The sequence below is a fragment of the Phalaenopsis equestris genome, unplaced genomic scaffold, assembly GCF_001263595.1.
Source record: "Phalaenopsis equestris unplaced genomic scaffold, ASM126359v1 Scaffold000671, whole genome shotgun sequence".
NCBI classification, from domain to species: domain Eukaryota; kingdom Viridiplantae; phylum Streptophyta; class Magnoliopsida; order Asparagales; family Orchidaceae; genus Phalaenopsis; species Phalaenopsis equestris.
Window position 1 is genome coordinate 27,861 of NW_018165111.1, and position 13,865 is coordinate 41,725.

Sequence of the window (13,865 nt, forward strand, 5' to 3'; positions counted from 1 at the left end):
TTTAGTTGGTATAAATGTAAAAAAAGTAAATTTTAGGTTGTAGGCTTCTAAATACATAGGAAATATGTGGTATGTATATAAATGCCTCTTAATTTTATGCATTATGTGTTATGCATGTAATTATGGAAGCTTTGGTGTGAGATATGCAAATAGATAAAAATTGTATGCTATGTATATAAATGCCTTTTAATTTTATACATTTTTTATATATAATATTTCTAAAAGGAGTGACCCTTTTAGATATCTCCAGTCTATTGTTCAAAATGATGGTGATATAGTTGGGGATGTTACTAATATAATTCAAGTTGATTGGTTGAAGTTGAGGAATGCATTGGCCTATTATGTGATTGAAAAGTAGATGATTTAGTCACATTAAATGTCATCCATTTGATGGATCTAAAAAGTACTTGGGCTTATTTTATAAAATAAATGATCTTAATTTATTATAATTAAATGAAAATATGACTCTAAGGAGGACAAAGTAGAGAAAAAGGATCCACATAGTGTGATAAGGTTTAGAAAACTTCACCTGAACAACTAGTTAGACTGTGACATAGCCACATGACATGTGTAGTTTTTGTTGAAGGTCATACCAAAACTTAAGCTTAATGTATGTTTGTTTAATATCTATCTATAATAATCCATAAAGCTACATCTATGTTGCATTTGGATATTCAAAATTTGAGATCATGGATGTAAAACAGATTATATCTATTCAAAACAAACTCACTGATGAGTTTGTGAATGGTGTCAAGGAATTTGTCTAGATGACATCACATTTTCCCATTTATCATACACAGGGTAAGTTTTAATGCCGTTATGTGAAGCAAAAAAATTAAGTGTCTTTGCAACCCAAGAAGTCAAGTAGGATCTTTACCACAATAGATTTATACGAGAATATTAGTACTGGACTTCACATGGTGAGAAAGAACCAAAAGTCCGGTATGATCAAGTTGGTGTCTCAACAAGTTATGGCCTTCCTATGGAGAAATAAAATCTTGTTACCTACAAAGAAGTGTTTCATGTTGCTCTCAGAGCTCATTTTGTTGAGATTGTTTCACATGAAAGTGAAACACCGAACAACAAACCACAAAATTTTTACGAACTACTGAATATTGCACAACAACAAGCGTTTAATCAAGCAGCAACATTATTGAAGGATATAATTCCCATAGAGAATTTAGTTATGGATGACATGTTAGTGTCAAAGTTAGGGTTACAATATGAGAAAATTGATTGTTGTTTTAACGTTTACATTATATATTACAAGATTGATGTAATTAAGATAAGTTATCAGTTTTTTAGTGCTAATACATTCAAAAAAAGGTGGTGAAGGGGTAAAAATTAGAAAAATAATATTTCATACAAGCATCTCTTTTACTTTCCACTCTACCCTAGCTTCAGAGGCTATTTGCTTCTATGTGTACAACTCCTCATAAGACTTCCCACAGTACTGGAACTATACATTCTAATTCAATGATTCATCTGTCACATGGTGAGGTCTGAAGGCATTTCAATCATACATATCAAAATTTGAAGTTGAAGCAAACAATGTTAAACATGACATATGTGCAGTTGGATTCACCATGCATTGTCTTGCCACAATACCAGATTCATGCTAGCCCTCTGATATGTGCATGATTGCATCATTCTTATTTCTGATGTTGATCATACAAGATCCACATAGCCCAAAGGGGAAAATTGACATCTACTTATAGCCTCTGATTGACACGCTTCAAATGTTATGGGAAACATGTATGCTTACTTATGACATCGCTACAAGATAGAGTTTTCAACTAAAAGTTTCTCTTATGTGGACAATTAGTGATTTCCTAGCCTATTGGATGTTATCTGGTTGGAGCACAATCAGAAAATTGGCTTATCCTTACTGCATGAATATATCAAAGGGATTTACTCTGAAACATGAAAGAAATTGCTTGGTTCGACTGCCACCGAAAATTTATGGATCGTTATCACCCATTCAGAAGGAACAAAATTGCATTCATCAAAAATAGGGTTGAAAGATCAGGTCCACCACGAAGGATAACTAGACTTTAATTATTGCTGATGATAAGTGAAGTGTTAAATATTGCTGAGGGACTAGATTTGACTTCAACTCATCTTCCTAATTTTGTAATCACACACAATTGGATTTAACGAAGTATATTTTGGAATCTTTTATACTAGAGAACTAGTTTGATTAGACAAAATCTTGATGTTATGAATATTAAGAATATTTATTTTTTATGACATCTTCAATATTGTGATGGCTATCAACAGTAAAGGAAAAGGTAATGTGAAGGCAAGATTGGACCTAAAAAAGAGTTGTAATAGGAGGACCTTAGATCTTCATTAGAAAAATGTAGGTAAACTAATAAAGCCTAAAGCTGCATATTGACTTACACTAGATTAGCAGAGAAAAATATTCAAGTAGGCGAATTCTTTGAATTTTCCAGTAGATGTGTCTCAAATTTAAGACATTATTTTGACTTGGGAATATGGAAGATATTCGACCTAAAGAGTCATGATTATCATATATTTTTGTACTTCTTACTATTTATTTCATTTGATGCGCTGCCCAAGCCAATGCTTGATCCCTTGATCAAAATAAGTATACTCTTCAGGGAGTTCTTGTATAAACTTTGAATGTTAACTCATTGAAAAATTTTGATGATAGTATTTTCTAATTATTATGCAGTCTCAAGCGAATATTTCTCCTACTTTCCTTATCTCATACATCTATGTTATGAGGTTATACTTGGGGGTCAAGTGCAGTGCAGACGGATGTATCCCTTCGAGAGGTTTATCTTCATGATGTATATAATTGTGAGTTGTATTTTAATACATAGTAAACTACCACCATATTTAATAAAAAATTATCTCTGTATTGCAGATTTTTAAATAAAATAAAAAAAAACTGTTAAGAATAAAGCATTTCTAGAGGGATCGCTAAGCGAAACATACTTATTACGTGAAAAAATTACTTCCTATTATTTTGAGCAATGATGTCAAATAAGCCATACTTTAGGTGACATGTCTTCACAACAAGAATTACTTATTTTTCAAATTTCATGAGAGCCTTCAAACAAGCATAGTACATGATATTTAAGCAAAAAAGAGATTTGGGCAACTACATTGTATGTTTTAATGAATTTGCAACAAAGTAATGTCATTTATATAGTAAGATTTATAGCGCCCCAACTCGATTCTCTCATTTTTTATTCAGAATGTTATATATACTAATTAATTTGAAGAAACAAATAACAATGATGTGAGCAGATTATTTATCGACACTTTAAACATGAAAGATGAGTTTATAATAAACAAGAAAATTTAAACAGAATTTATGACATGGTTCAAATTATACATATGTTGAAGCAACTCTTGAATTCATAGGTATGTAATATAATTGCAAAGTTCAAAGTTAGAGTAATTATACCTTTAGAATTATCATAGGTGTACAATGCAAGTAACGAAATTACAGATCAGAGATTACTAGACCTTGCTTGGAGCCTAATCGCAGTGTCATTACATGACAGATATTTGTTGTAAATGGTTATAGATTTCAAAAAAATTTTATGTCTGAAGGAAAGAAGATATATGATTATGATATTTGTGTTAAAGGAAGCACACATACACATAGAGAGATTAGCTGTTATGGCATACTTGAAGAAGCACTTCGGTTGCAATATCTTAATAAAGTTACGCACATTTTCTACTTTTTCAATTGTGTGTGGTTCAATCTTGCTCCAAATCAAGTAGCACACTTACCCCTTATGATATCACCCAATTCAAAATGAGCACATGATACATAAAGTTTGATCCATTTGTAAAGATCCTACTTTTCTATCAAATTGGTTTAATTATGAAATAGATACATAGATTCTGTAGTTTAAAAAAATATTTGTGTTATTTTTATAAATACATAAGTTTCGATGGCTATTGTTACATTAACTTAAAAGATGACATATCTACCTTAGATTCACCCTTTCTCATTTTGGTATGTAAGGAGTTAAGTACAATAATTGTCTTCTAAAGTTACACTTGTGATTGTGATGCAATGTGTGAAACCCATGAGCCTCACATATTAGATATGATCAATAAAAAATATTCAAATTCATAAAAATCATTCAAGTTGAGCTCAAACTCATTCTCCCAGGATCTTTTGACACGAAACAACATTCATTAAATTGCATTTGATAGTTCAAGGTACATATATTCTTATAGTAATGAAGAATAGGGGTTGACTAACAATAGGAGCTGACATCTTACATTTCCATAAAACAGTGGTTGGAGAGAATTGAGCATCTCAATCATAAATTACAATATATAAGATTGAGATATTAAAGATTCAAATTACATGTAGGTCTTGCGTGTTAGGTTAAGTACAGCTACCGAGCTTCCAAGTCAACAATAAGCAAAATTAAATTAAAATGTAGGGAAGAAATTATGATTGATTAATGAATGCTCCATATCTCATATAATTTATTTGTCTATAAATTTAATATGGGAAAAATGTGACAATCAATCAATAGGATTCTGATGGGATTAATGACACGGTTTGAGAATTGATAGCCTTCACATATGTTTCCATTAAGTTGACTCGCATGCTTACTTATTATTTTAATATATTTTTAGTTTCGTATGCTTAATTATAGATACGATATGTTAATACTTAAGTTGGACTTAGGTATAGTTTCCTTGACTTTTAGATGAGACTATGAGCCAGCGCAATTATGTGCTTCATATTGCGTGTGACGCGGAGAAGAACATGCCAGACTCAAAGACTTGATGTGAAAATAGTAGGCTTAGGAATAAGCCGAAGAAGGCCTCATAGATTACCAAATGGGTGATAATGGGAACAAAATTGGAGGAAAAAAATTAACATGATAATAAATATAAATATATAGAGATATCACATTATTCGGAGATCAGCCGTCCCATATCAATCCACTATTTTTTTTTTTTGGAATATCTAAATTAGTTTGAAGGTCACTATTTTTTTTTTTTTTTGGAATATCTAAATTAGTTTGAAGGATTGGATTTATTTATTTTTATTTTTATTTTTTTTGGCAGGATAGTGCTATCTTAATTCTTTGTGATTCTTTACTTTACTTTTGATCAATGTGTTGCTAGCCTTAGCATTCAAGCTTTGGAAGATACCTTTCAAAATTTTAAATCAATAGTCTTTATACTTGATGCATCCTAAATAAATTCGATTAATCCACACAAATCTCAACCAATATTTGGATAGTAAGTCTCAAAAATAAAATGCACACGCTCCAATTTATGATCAAATGAAATGTTTTAATAAGGTAAACTAAATGACATAAGAATTGAACCGATCTTAGCCCAAGTGAGCACAGATCAAACACTTAAAGCATAAAAAAAGCATTGGAAGCTACTTTGAGGGAACCAAATGATCTCCAATTCTGTCAAGTTCATAGTCAAATTAAGCATCTCGATTACATAGATCATACAAGTCTAAGTTCACTTAATTCTACATCATTAAGAAATTCAAATACTCATAAAAATTACATATGATCAACATAATTATTCTATGTCATTTAATAGAGTGATCTGAATTTATGCAATTTTTAAGGATATTGTCGCTCTCAAAATCTATAAATAGACTCACACTCTCTTCTTTAAAAGGAAGCAGACCTAAATGATAAGGCTGAAGAGGAGCTCCAAGCTCTTAATGATTCCCGTGCGTCGCTTCTGTCGAGCCACCTGACCGACATGCAGTCATCAAATTGTCATTGTCTAGCAATAGGCATGATCGTTGCCAGTACCATCATTGACAGATAACTCTTCCACCTACTGTCACCCCTAGACCATCATCACCCGGCCACCACTGCTGGACACCTATTGCCTCTTCGACACCACAACTTTCGTTGTAGTTGCCAAATCATTTCTACCTTCGCTTGGTGACTATCTCCCAACCCCATATCATAGGACCATTATCGCTTATCAACTAGCAAATCACAGCCATGTGGCTAAAGTTGTCACTGTTGCCGTCATAATCGTTACCATAATCACATCATTGCCACAATTAGACCTAGAGCTGTCAAAAAAAGATCGTTGTTCACTAAGAGTACATGTTTGTCTCACTTTATAGCTCGTGTTTGGCTTGTTCATTAAGTAAACAAGTCGAATATAAACAAATGTTTTAATGTCAAGTTATAAATGAGTCGAACATGACCAACCCTTTGATTTCCCTTGTTTAGCTCATTTTACCTCGAAATAAGGAAATTATTTATATTATTTAAATAATAATATAGTATATATTTTATTTATATAATAATATACCATATGTATTCCTATGTTTAAATCATAACTGTTTGTGTGGTCATGTGGTTATACGCCTTCTATTGCATAGAGTTTGTGCAGGCTTAAGTCCAACACTCTATATCAATTTTTTTCAATTAACTTTAACAAACTAATTTGAGCCAAACACGAGCCAAGCCTGAGCTCACTCTTGCTCCGCTAATTTACAGCCCTAGTTAGACCTCTATAGTATGGTAGCAACTGTCATAATTGATAACTAATCCATATCTCAATCACACATTCCCTATCGTCAGTCCACTATCATCATGGTAGGGTCGTTGTTAGTTTCCCAATATCATGTTCAATTTTTATAATATTATTTTCTTTTGTTCAAGAGAAGACAGTCCTATAATATACATCGGAATAATGAAAGAACTTCAACTTGGCTTAGCCCAGTTGCTTTCTTATATTTGATGCCAAGTGGGGAGGGGGGGGTGATCTATAAATATTTGATTTTTGTGCACCACAAGACATTAATAAATTTCTATTTTTGTACACTTCAACTGGATGATCTATAAATATTTGATTTTTGTGAACCACAAGACATTAATAAATTTCTATTTTTGTACACATGCTTTATTTTACATATAATCGACCAGTGATCAAAATAACTGCTTACTGAATGACAACAGTGATTAAATTCATATCGCTAATCTTTCAGTTCAACACAAACATCCAATGTAACCATTATATTATATTCATCACTATAATATTCAAACGCAATTAGAGCAGACCTCAAATATTACAATAAATAACAACTATTGAACTCCTTCAAACCTTAAAAATTACCACAAAGCAAGGTAGGAGAGCCAAAGGATTTAGCAAATAGAGCTCTTCAATATTCGAATAGAGACCAACTTTCCCAGCCAAAGAATCAAAACCAGATTGGCCAGCAATCTCCTGAAAGTTTTCTAATGGCCTGTGAACTCTCCCTGCAATAACCCTGCAAACCAACAATGCCTTCTTTATTGAAGAATCGTCATCACATAACTCAATCGATTCAATAGCTCTCGCACTTGTTGAAGTTGTAAAAACTCCAATTCCTCCCCGGAGGTCCTCTTTTGCTGAGAATCCGTGCCTTATGATTTGACAAACTCTGCATTTCTGTGAAGCGCAGAGGCTTGAAGACCCATTAATGGCGATATTGCAGGCGACTGTAGTGCCATGGAATCTTAGAAGCTCGTTTCCATCAGCAAGGCAACGAGGATGTTTCTTAGGAAGTTTGCTGACCTTGTTTTTGATCATTTCTCGATGTTCTTCGAAGCGAGCAAGAGTTTTCTGTGTGTTGTGAACTTTGAAGATTCTGTCGATTCGGCCACAACTGATCTGAGATTTTAAAAGACTTGTTCTGCAGATTATTTCCACAATTTTCCTGGAGGAGTCGCCTTCTACTAATTCAGTAACTGCAGAGATGAGGATTACTGCCTTGTCAATACTTTTGTGGAAAAAATTATGAATAAATTAAGTAACATCCATTTCAGAGCAGATATCCATATTAAGAATTAAACATGCAAAATTATAGTAACAAAAAGGCAAATTTCGTGTTCTAAAATCAGAGCCTGATAATCAATCACCCAAAGCAAGGAAATCCCAACAATTTGGCACATATACAAATGTGCACTGAACAAAACAAACAAAATTAACTAAAAAAACTGATAAGCAGAGTGTTACCTGCATGTTTGGATAAATGATGAGCTTCCAAATCCTCAAACTTCAAAAGCTGTTCTCCACATTTCTGACACGCCACATAATAAGCAGTATACTCAACCGAAGTCCTGGGCGTAAAACCACCATGAACTCCCATATCACCTCCATTATTTCCAACTAAGGAACCAGAAAGACTTGATCGAAAATATCCATTGCCCTCTCTCTTACCAACAATCCAAACAGGTGATCTTCTCGGAGGAGTAAGACTACCCACCCCCCTCAAAGGCCCTGGAGTCCCTGGCCTCAAAGTACCCTCAATGGGAGAACTCATACCTCCTGTGTCTTCCTCGCAGCGGCCATGGATGCTGGTAATCCTTAGCTCACACTTAGAATTGTTCATAATGACTTCATGTGTTATTGGGTTGAGGAACTCACTGCTTCCAATAGACTTTGGACTGCAACTCTGTGGTCTTTCCAAGTGTCGTTTACTTCCATGGATGACATCCTTGAGACTGGCTATGGATCTTGAGCAGCCAGACCTACTAAGCGTCCTGCTGAGAATGGAACAACTATGGCTTCTAGCTTCTGGGTTAATGACTTCGCCTGGCTCTGGTTTGCACTGTAGAGATCTCTTGAGAGAAAGCCAAACGCTGGGCATTCTATCCTTCTCTTTCTCTTCCTTCTTACTTTTTTGCTTCAAGAGAGCAGCGCTCCCCATGGCTTATCACTCGCTAAACTATGAAAAACTTGGAGAAACCAATCCAGTCTGCGGAGCCAGCAGGATCAAAGGATATGGAGGAAAGGAGAAGAAAAGAGAGAAGAGTAAAAAGGCAAATCATCAAGAGAGGAAACAATAAAGAAGCATGGAAGGCATCCAGTATTTGGCTTCTCGAGCTGGGAATCGATCCAAACAAGTTCGGAAATTTGCAGCAGCAGCTGTTTCAATTCTCCACTTTATAGGAAATTTTCAGGAAGGTTATGAAAAAAAAGGTATTTTGATTAGGGAGACAATGGTAATCGGTATCCTTCAGTCTTTCTGGTTGTCAAGATTTGAGTTTAGTTGGTAATAATAGCGTCTGCCTTAGAAATTATTTTGCATCAGGACATCTATGTAAATTTACATCAGGTGTTTAATAAGAGTGTTTAATAAGAGGAGGTCATGTCGTAATTTAGGCTCACTGACATATAAAATTTGGGCCTGGATTATCAGGCCACTCTCTCATTAGACATTTGACACAGATTTACATGGGTGTCCTGATATAATAATTTTTACTAATTTTTACTGATCATGGTGGAACTGGTTAAATAGGAAATATGTGGAATGTACGTAAATTTCTCATTAAAAAAAAGGGGGGTCTCGCTGTTCGTAAGAATAGCAGGTAAGCTAAACGTGATTTTAAAAAAATTTTATAAATAAATTAATGTGATTATGATATGACCTACATTATTACACGTACTTCTCTATAAAAATTGATATCCGAAAAAAAAAAAACATGTGAAAATTTCTAAGATTTCTCTATCCGAATGACATTTTTCTTTTTTTTACTCTTGAATTACTTCATTGATGTGTAAATAAAGAGAGTGACGAAGTTGTTGATGGCTTTATTCTGCATTTAAGGAGTATAGAATAATCGATAGGACCATAAATGCGAACGAGGGCCATTTCATATGGCGAAGTTTTTATGTTGTATTTTCGTTAAAATATCATTGGAATCTATTTTTGATAAATTATATAAAAAAATATCAAAATTTATGTCAAATTATTCTTAGGTTTATGGAATCAACAAAAATTTATTGAATAAAAAATTATATATGTTATGTACTGGAATATTTGTAATGAGAGAAGTATTTTTTTATTCCTTAACGTTGCATAAAAATTTCACAACTGCCCGCTATGTTGAGATCACTGCATATAAGACGAAAATTTTAATGAAAAATATATATATATAAAGTAAATAATCGCTACAGTTGAAAAAAGTTTAGTGGTATGAGTTCGAAATTATACAGGGCAGCCTTTTCAGTAAGTAGAAAAGAATCAAGAAAAATATAATAGATATGAAAGATGAACAGCATCTCATTTGATATCAAATATATCAGAACCCCTGATAATGCCACATGAGAAGCTTTTTTATTATTCATATCTATTAAACTTTACAGGAGACTCAAATATAATTTGATAATTGATGTCATGTGTTGGAGGCTCAATACAGCCATGTTGGTCTTTTTTCTGACAAGAGAGATCAAGCAACTAATAATGTACAAGGCAAATGTCAATGTCTTAAACATGACATATGATATCTGATAATAGTCATTAAGGACTACAAAAACTGAGCTATAGTCAATTGTTTGTTTGATGTCTTATTGGACATTGTTGAGGGATGAATGATGAATGTTGAGCACTAATTTTTTGTAGGCATTGGATGATGATAGATGAAGGATGTTAGAAGTCAAGTGATGGTTGACAAACAAATTAGCCATTCTCTTAAGAAAAGAGGAAATCGATGAACTTGAAAGACAAGCACAAGATTTTTATGACTACCGAGCGTTGAATGTCAACCAATGTCAATCATTGGACAACATAAGTTGGTGATAGTGGATTGTTATGTTAGTCATTGTCCTTATAGAAGAAGATATTAGGCAATGAAACATTAGGTATTAGGCTTTAATTACTAGAATGCAATAAGAAACTGTCAAGGGGAATATATGAATTTAGTTAATGGTGATCGGTCATCTTATTGTTCTCATAATACTAGGAAAGAATTTATGTAGATGGAAGTTAGATGTTCGTAGCTAAAATTTGTTGAATGTCTACCCATGATGGACATCATATTTTTTTTTATGATGATTATAAGAAAATTGATCAATGATTAGTTGTTGGCTTTATTATTTTACAATACCAGAGGATACTAAGTGACTAAGAAGAAGTAAATTGGATATTGATAAATTTTAGAGGTCACATCGATTATTTATAGCATAATATATGGTAGATTATGAATTTTAAAAGCTAGATGAACCATGGGAAATCAACATAGTTGCTCTGTTTGAAAAAAGAAAGTAGGCAACTTGAAAGATGAGTATTAGATGTTTAGGGCTCACATACATCAAATATCAATTATCATCGGGCAATAGACAACATCAATGAATAACACTATACTTAGTTGACATTGGGTAGTTAGGTTGGTTATTCTTCTAACTGACAGGGACATCGGGCATCATAACTTTATATATTAGGCTTTAATCATTAGAAAGAATTGGAACTTTATCTTGGAAAATATATGAAGTTAATCGATGGTGGTCAATTCTGAAGATTATAAGAGAATGTATGATAAATGAAATTTAGATGTTAATGGTTAAAGGATTTCAAATGTTGATCCAAATTGATGAACAATGCGAATTATAAGAAAAAGTCAAGCAATGACTTTTCATTGGATTCTTTCTTCTCCTATTATAAGAGGAGGCTAGATAGCCAAAAAGATGGATGTTAAATATTAGTGAATTCTAGATATTGAACATTAACTATTTATAGGAATTAGATTGTGATAGATGAGGAATCTTGAAATTTGGTTGATGATAGGGGATTGATTTTGTAGTTCTCTTACTAAGAGAAATTTTTTGGGAAACTTCAAAGAGAAGCACTAAATGTTTTTGGCTGGCAAGCATTGGATGTCGATCATTTTAAGGCATCAAATGAAAGTTAATAGGTATTATTGTAAGTATGGTTTTAATGGACACTCAATTTGGCTATTTTCTTAATAAGAGTGAGGATCGTGCAATAGAAAAATGGATGTTATACTTCAATCATTTTAAGCATTGAGCAACTATCATATGAATATTTGAAGTTAGTTGATGATGGTCAGTTAGCTTAATTACTTTATTAATAAGAAGGGTGACTATATAATAGGTGGAAGTCAGTTGTACTTAGCTAAAGGCAATTAGATGTTAACCTTTGGTGGGTGTAATACAATGATCAATAAAATTATTAAAATTAAGTAATGGTTTGCTGCTAGTTTGATTATTCTTCTAATGCATGGGGAGAGCAAGTGGCAAAAGAAATGGATGTTGGGCGTTAATGAATGATGGACATTAAATATTAGTGAATGATGTGCATTAGACATTAGTCCTTTATAGATATCAAAGGATGATAAATGAGGAAATTTAAAGTAGTATGGACAATTAGCTTTGTCATTTTCTTAATAAGAGTTGAAAGCAGATATATATATAAAGTGATTATTATATATTTTTTTGTTATAGACACAAACATTAATCTTTGGCAAGCATCAAATGAAACTAGATAATACATTATAATTCAGGTGATAATGGATGGTCAAGTTGGTCAATCTCTTAATAGGAGAAAATATAATGCAATAAAGACTTTGGTGTTAGGTTTCAATTATTAGTAAGCATTAAGCAACAATTATGAATTTTTTTTTAAGTTAGTAGATTGTGGTCGATTTATAAGAGTGAAATATATTGTAGAAATATGATGCTTTTTTTTTATATTTTTGTGTCATTTTATGCTTTTTAATGTTATATTTTACTTATATGTCTAGTATACATGTAAACCATATATTAGGGAGATATATGTAGCATTTTTACTTAGCGCCCGACGCTAACTCGATAAGGCCATCACATCATAAAATAGTGCTCTGGTGCCTAAATTAGATATGTTGGAATCAAAATCTCGAGAGTAGGACGTTGCGGTGCCAAAATCAAGTGCCCCAGTGTCACACCCAACAGCACTCTAGAGCTCCAAAAATAGCACCATGACATCCAAACCCTAAATTCAAAGCATAGAGACCTCAAAGGTAGCACTAGATAACAACACTCCAACACCTTCATTGAGCGCCAAAGCATTAACAAGCAACATAGCTCATTATGGTTGCAATAATATTTGGCCAAATTTTTTATAAGATGACTAATTCGGATAATGATATGGGCTGAGTGTTTTTGACCCTTGTAATTTTCATTTCCTAGACTATGCTTTCATTTTTATGGTAAGAGTGAGTGTGAGTGTGAGTGTGAGGTAAGCAAAGGATAAGATCAAGTTTGGTGAAACATACATGACACACTAAAACTTACTTCAAATTAAGTCAGTCGTATAATGCAAGTGCATGTGTCAAATTGTATTAGTTTAAGATTCTGCATATTGATCCCGCGATGAAAGTCTAACAATTATTTCTATAGAAAAATCTCTAGCTTACTGATGCAGCTCTAGAGTGCGCTATTTTTCTGCCTATTTTATGTCAATTTAAATCCCCAATAATAGTGCCAAAAACTTGACCCATCCCAAACTTACCAGTAATTTAGCTTCCAAAAATATGGTCAAAATCCTGACCCAATTTATATTAATTATCAAAATTGAATTAGTTCACACACTGGGAATTTTACGCAAGTGCACGTATCGCTTCAAGTTATATAGGGCTTTCTTTAAAAACCTCAGTATCGATCTCACAGAAAAGCGCAATAAGAAATCCCTTAGACTAATTTTAGTTTACTGCTATCAAGTTTTAGTTTAGAAGATGAAAATTCTTATGATAATAACATAAATCACAATATTCAAACTATAAAATTTAAAGTAATAAAGACAAATTTAAATGTGTTTAATGGATGCGAACAGAAATGTAACAAAAAAGCTAAGTTTACTAAACTAATTTCAAAACTTCAAAGTTGAAATGTAACAAAAAAGCTAAGTTTACTAAACCAATTTCAAAACTTCAAAGTTAAATTTATTAAAACTAAACAAAGTTTTGTGATGAAGAGTTCAAATTTAAGAAAGCATCCTTCCCCTTTACAATGAGATTATGGATTGTGAAAAAATTAAAATCATTTAAAAATATATATAATTATATTTTGCCAAATTGAAGAAATCTTATTATTTACCCTCTGTT

At 32.6% G+C, this 13,865-nt stretch overlaps 1 protein-coding gene across 1 annotated transcript; it reads right to left on the reverse strand.

Annotated features, from left to right (window-relative positions):
• Positions 1–7,020: 7,020 nt before the first annotated feature.
• On the reverse strand, positions 7,021–8,754 carry LOC110030186. The gene is made up of 2 exons (XM_020732784.1): positions 8,002–8,754; positions 7,021–7,733 (listed from the first exon to the last, which is right to left on the reverse strand). The coding sequence occupies exons 1-2, from the start codon at positions 8,693–8,695 to the stop codon at positions 7,102–7,104; spliced, it is 1,326 nt and encodes a 441-aa protein (XP_020588443.1). The 5' UTR covers positions 8,696–8,754; the 3' UTR covers positions 7,021–7,101.
• Between the last annotated feature and the right edge of the window lie 5,111 nt (positions 8,755–13,865).

Coding starts and splice junctions, on each gene's coding strand:
- LOC110030186 (XM_020732784.1), bottom strand. CDS start 8,695: ATGGGGAGCGCTGCTCTCTTGAAGCAAAAAAGTAAGAAGGAAGAGAAA. Junction 7,734..8,001: donor TCATTTATCCAAACATGCAG/GTAACACTCTGC, acceptor TCATCTCTGCAG/TTACTGAATTAGTAGAAGGC.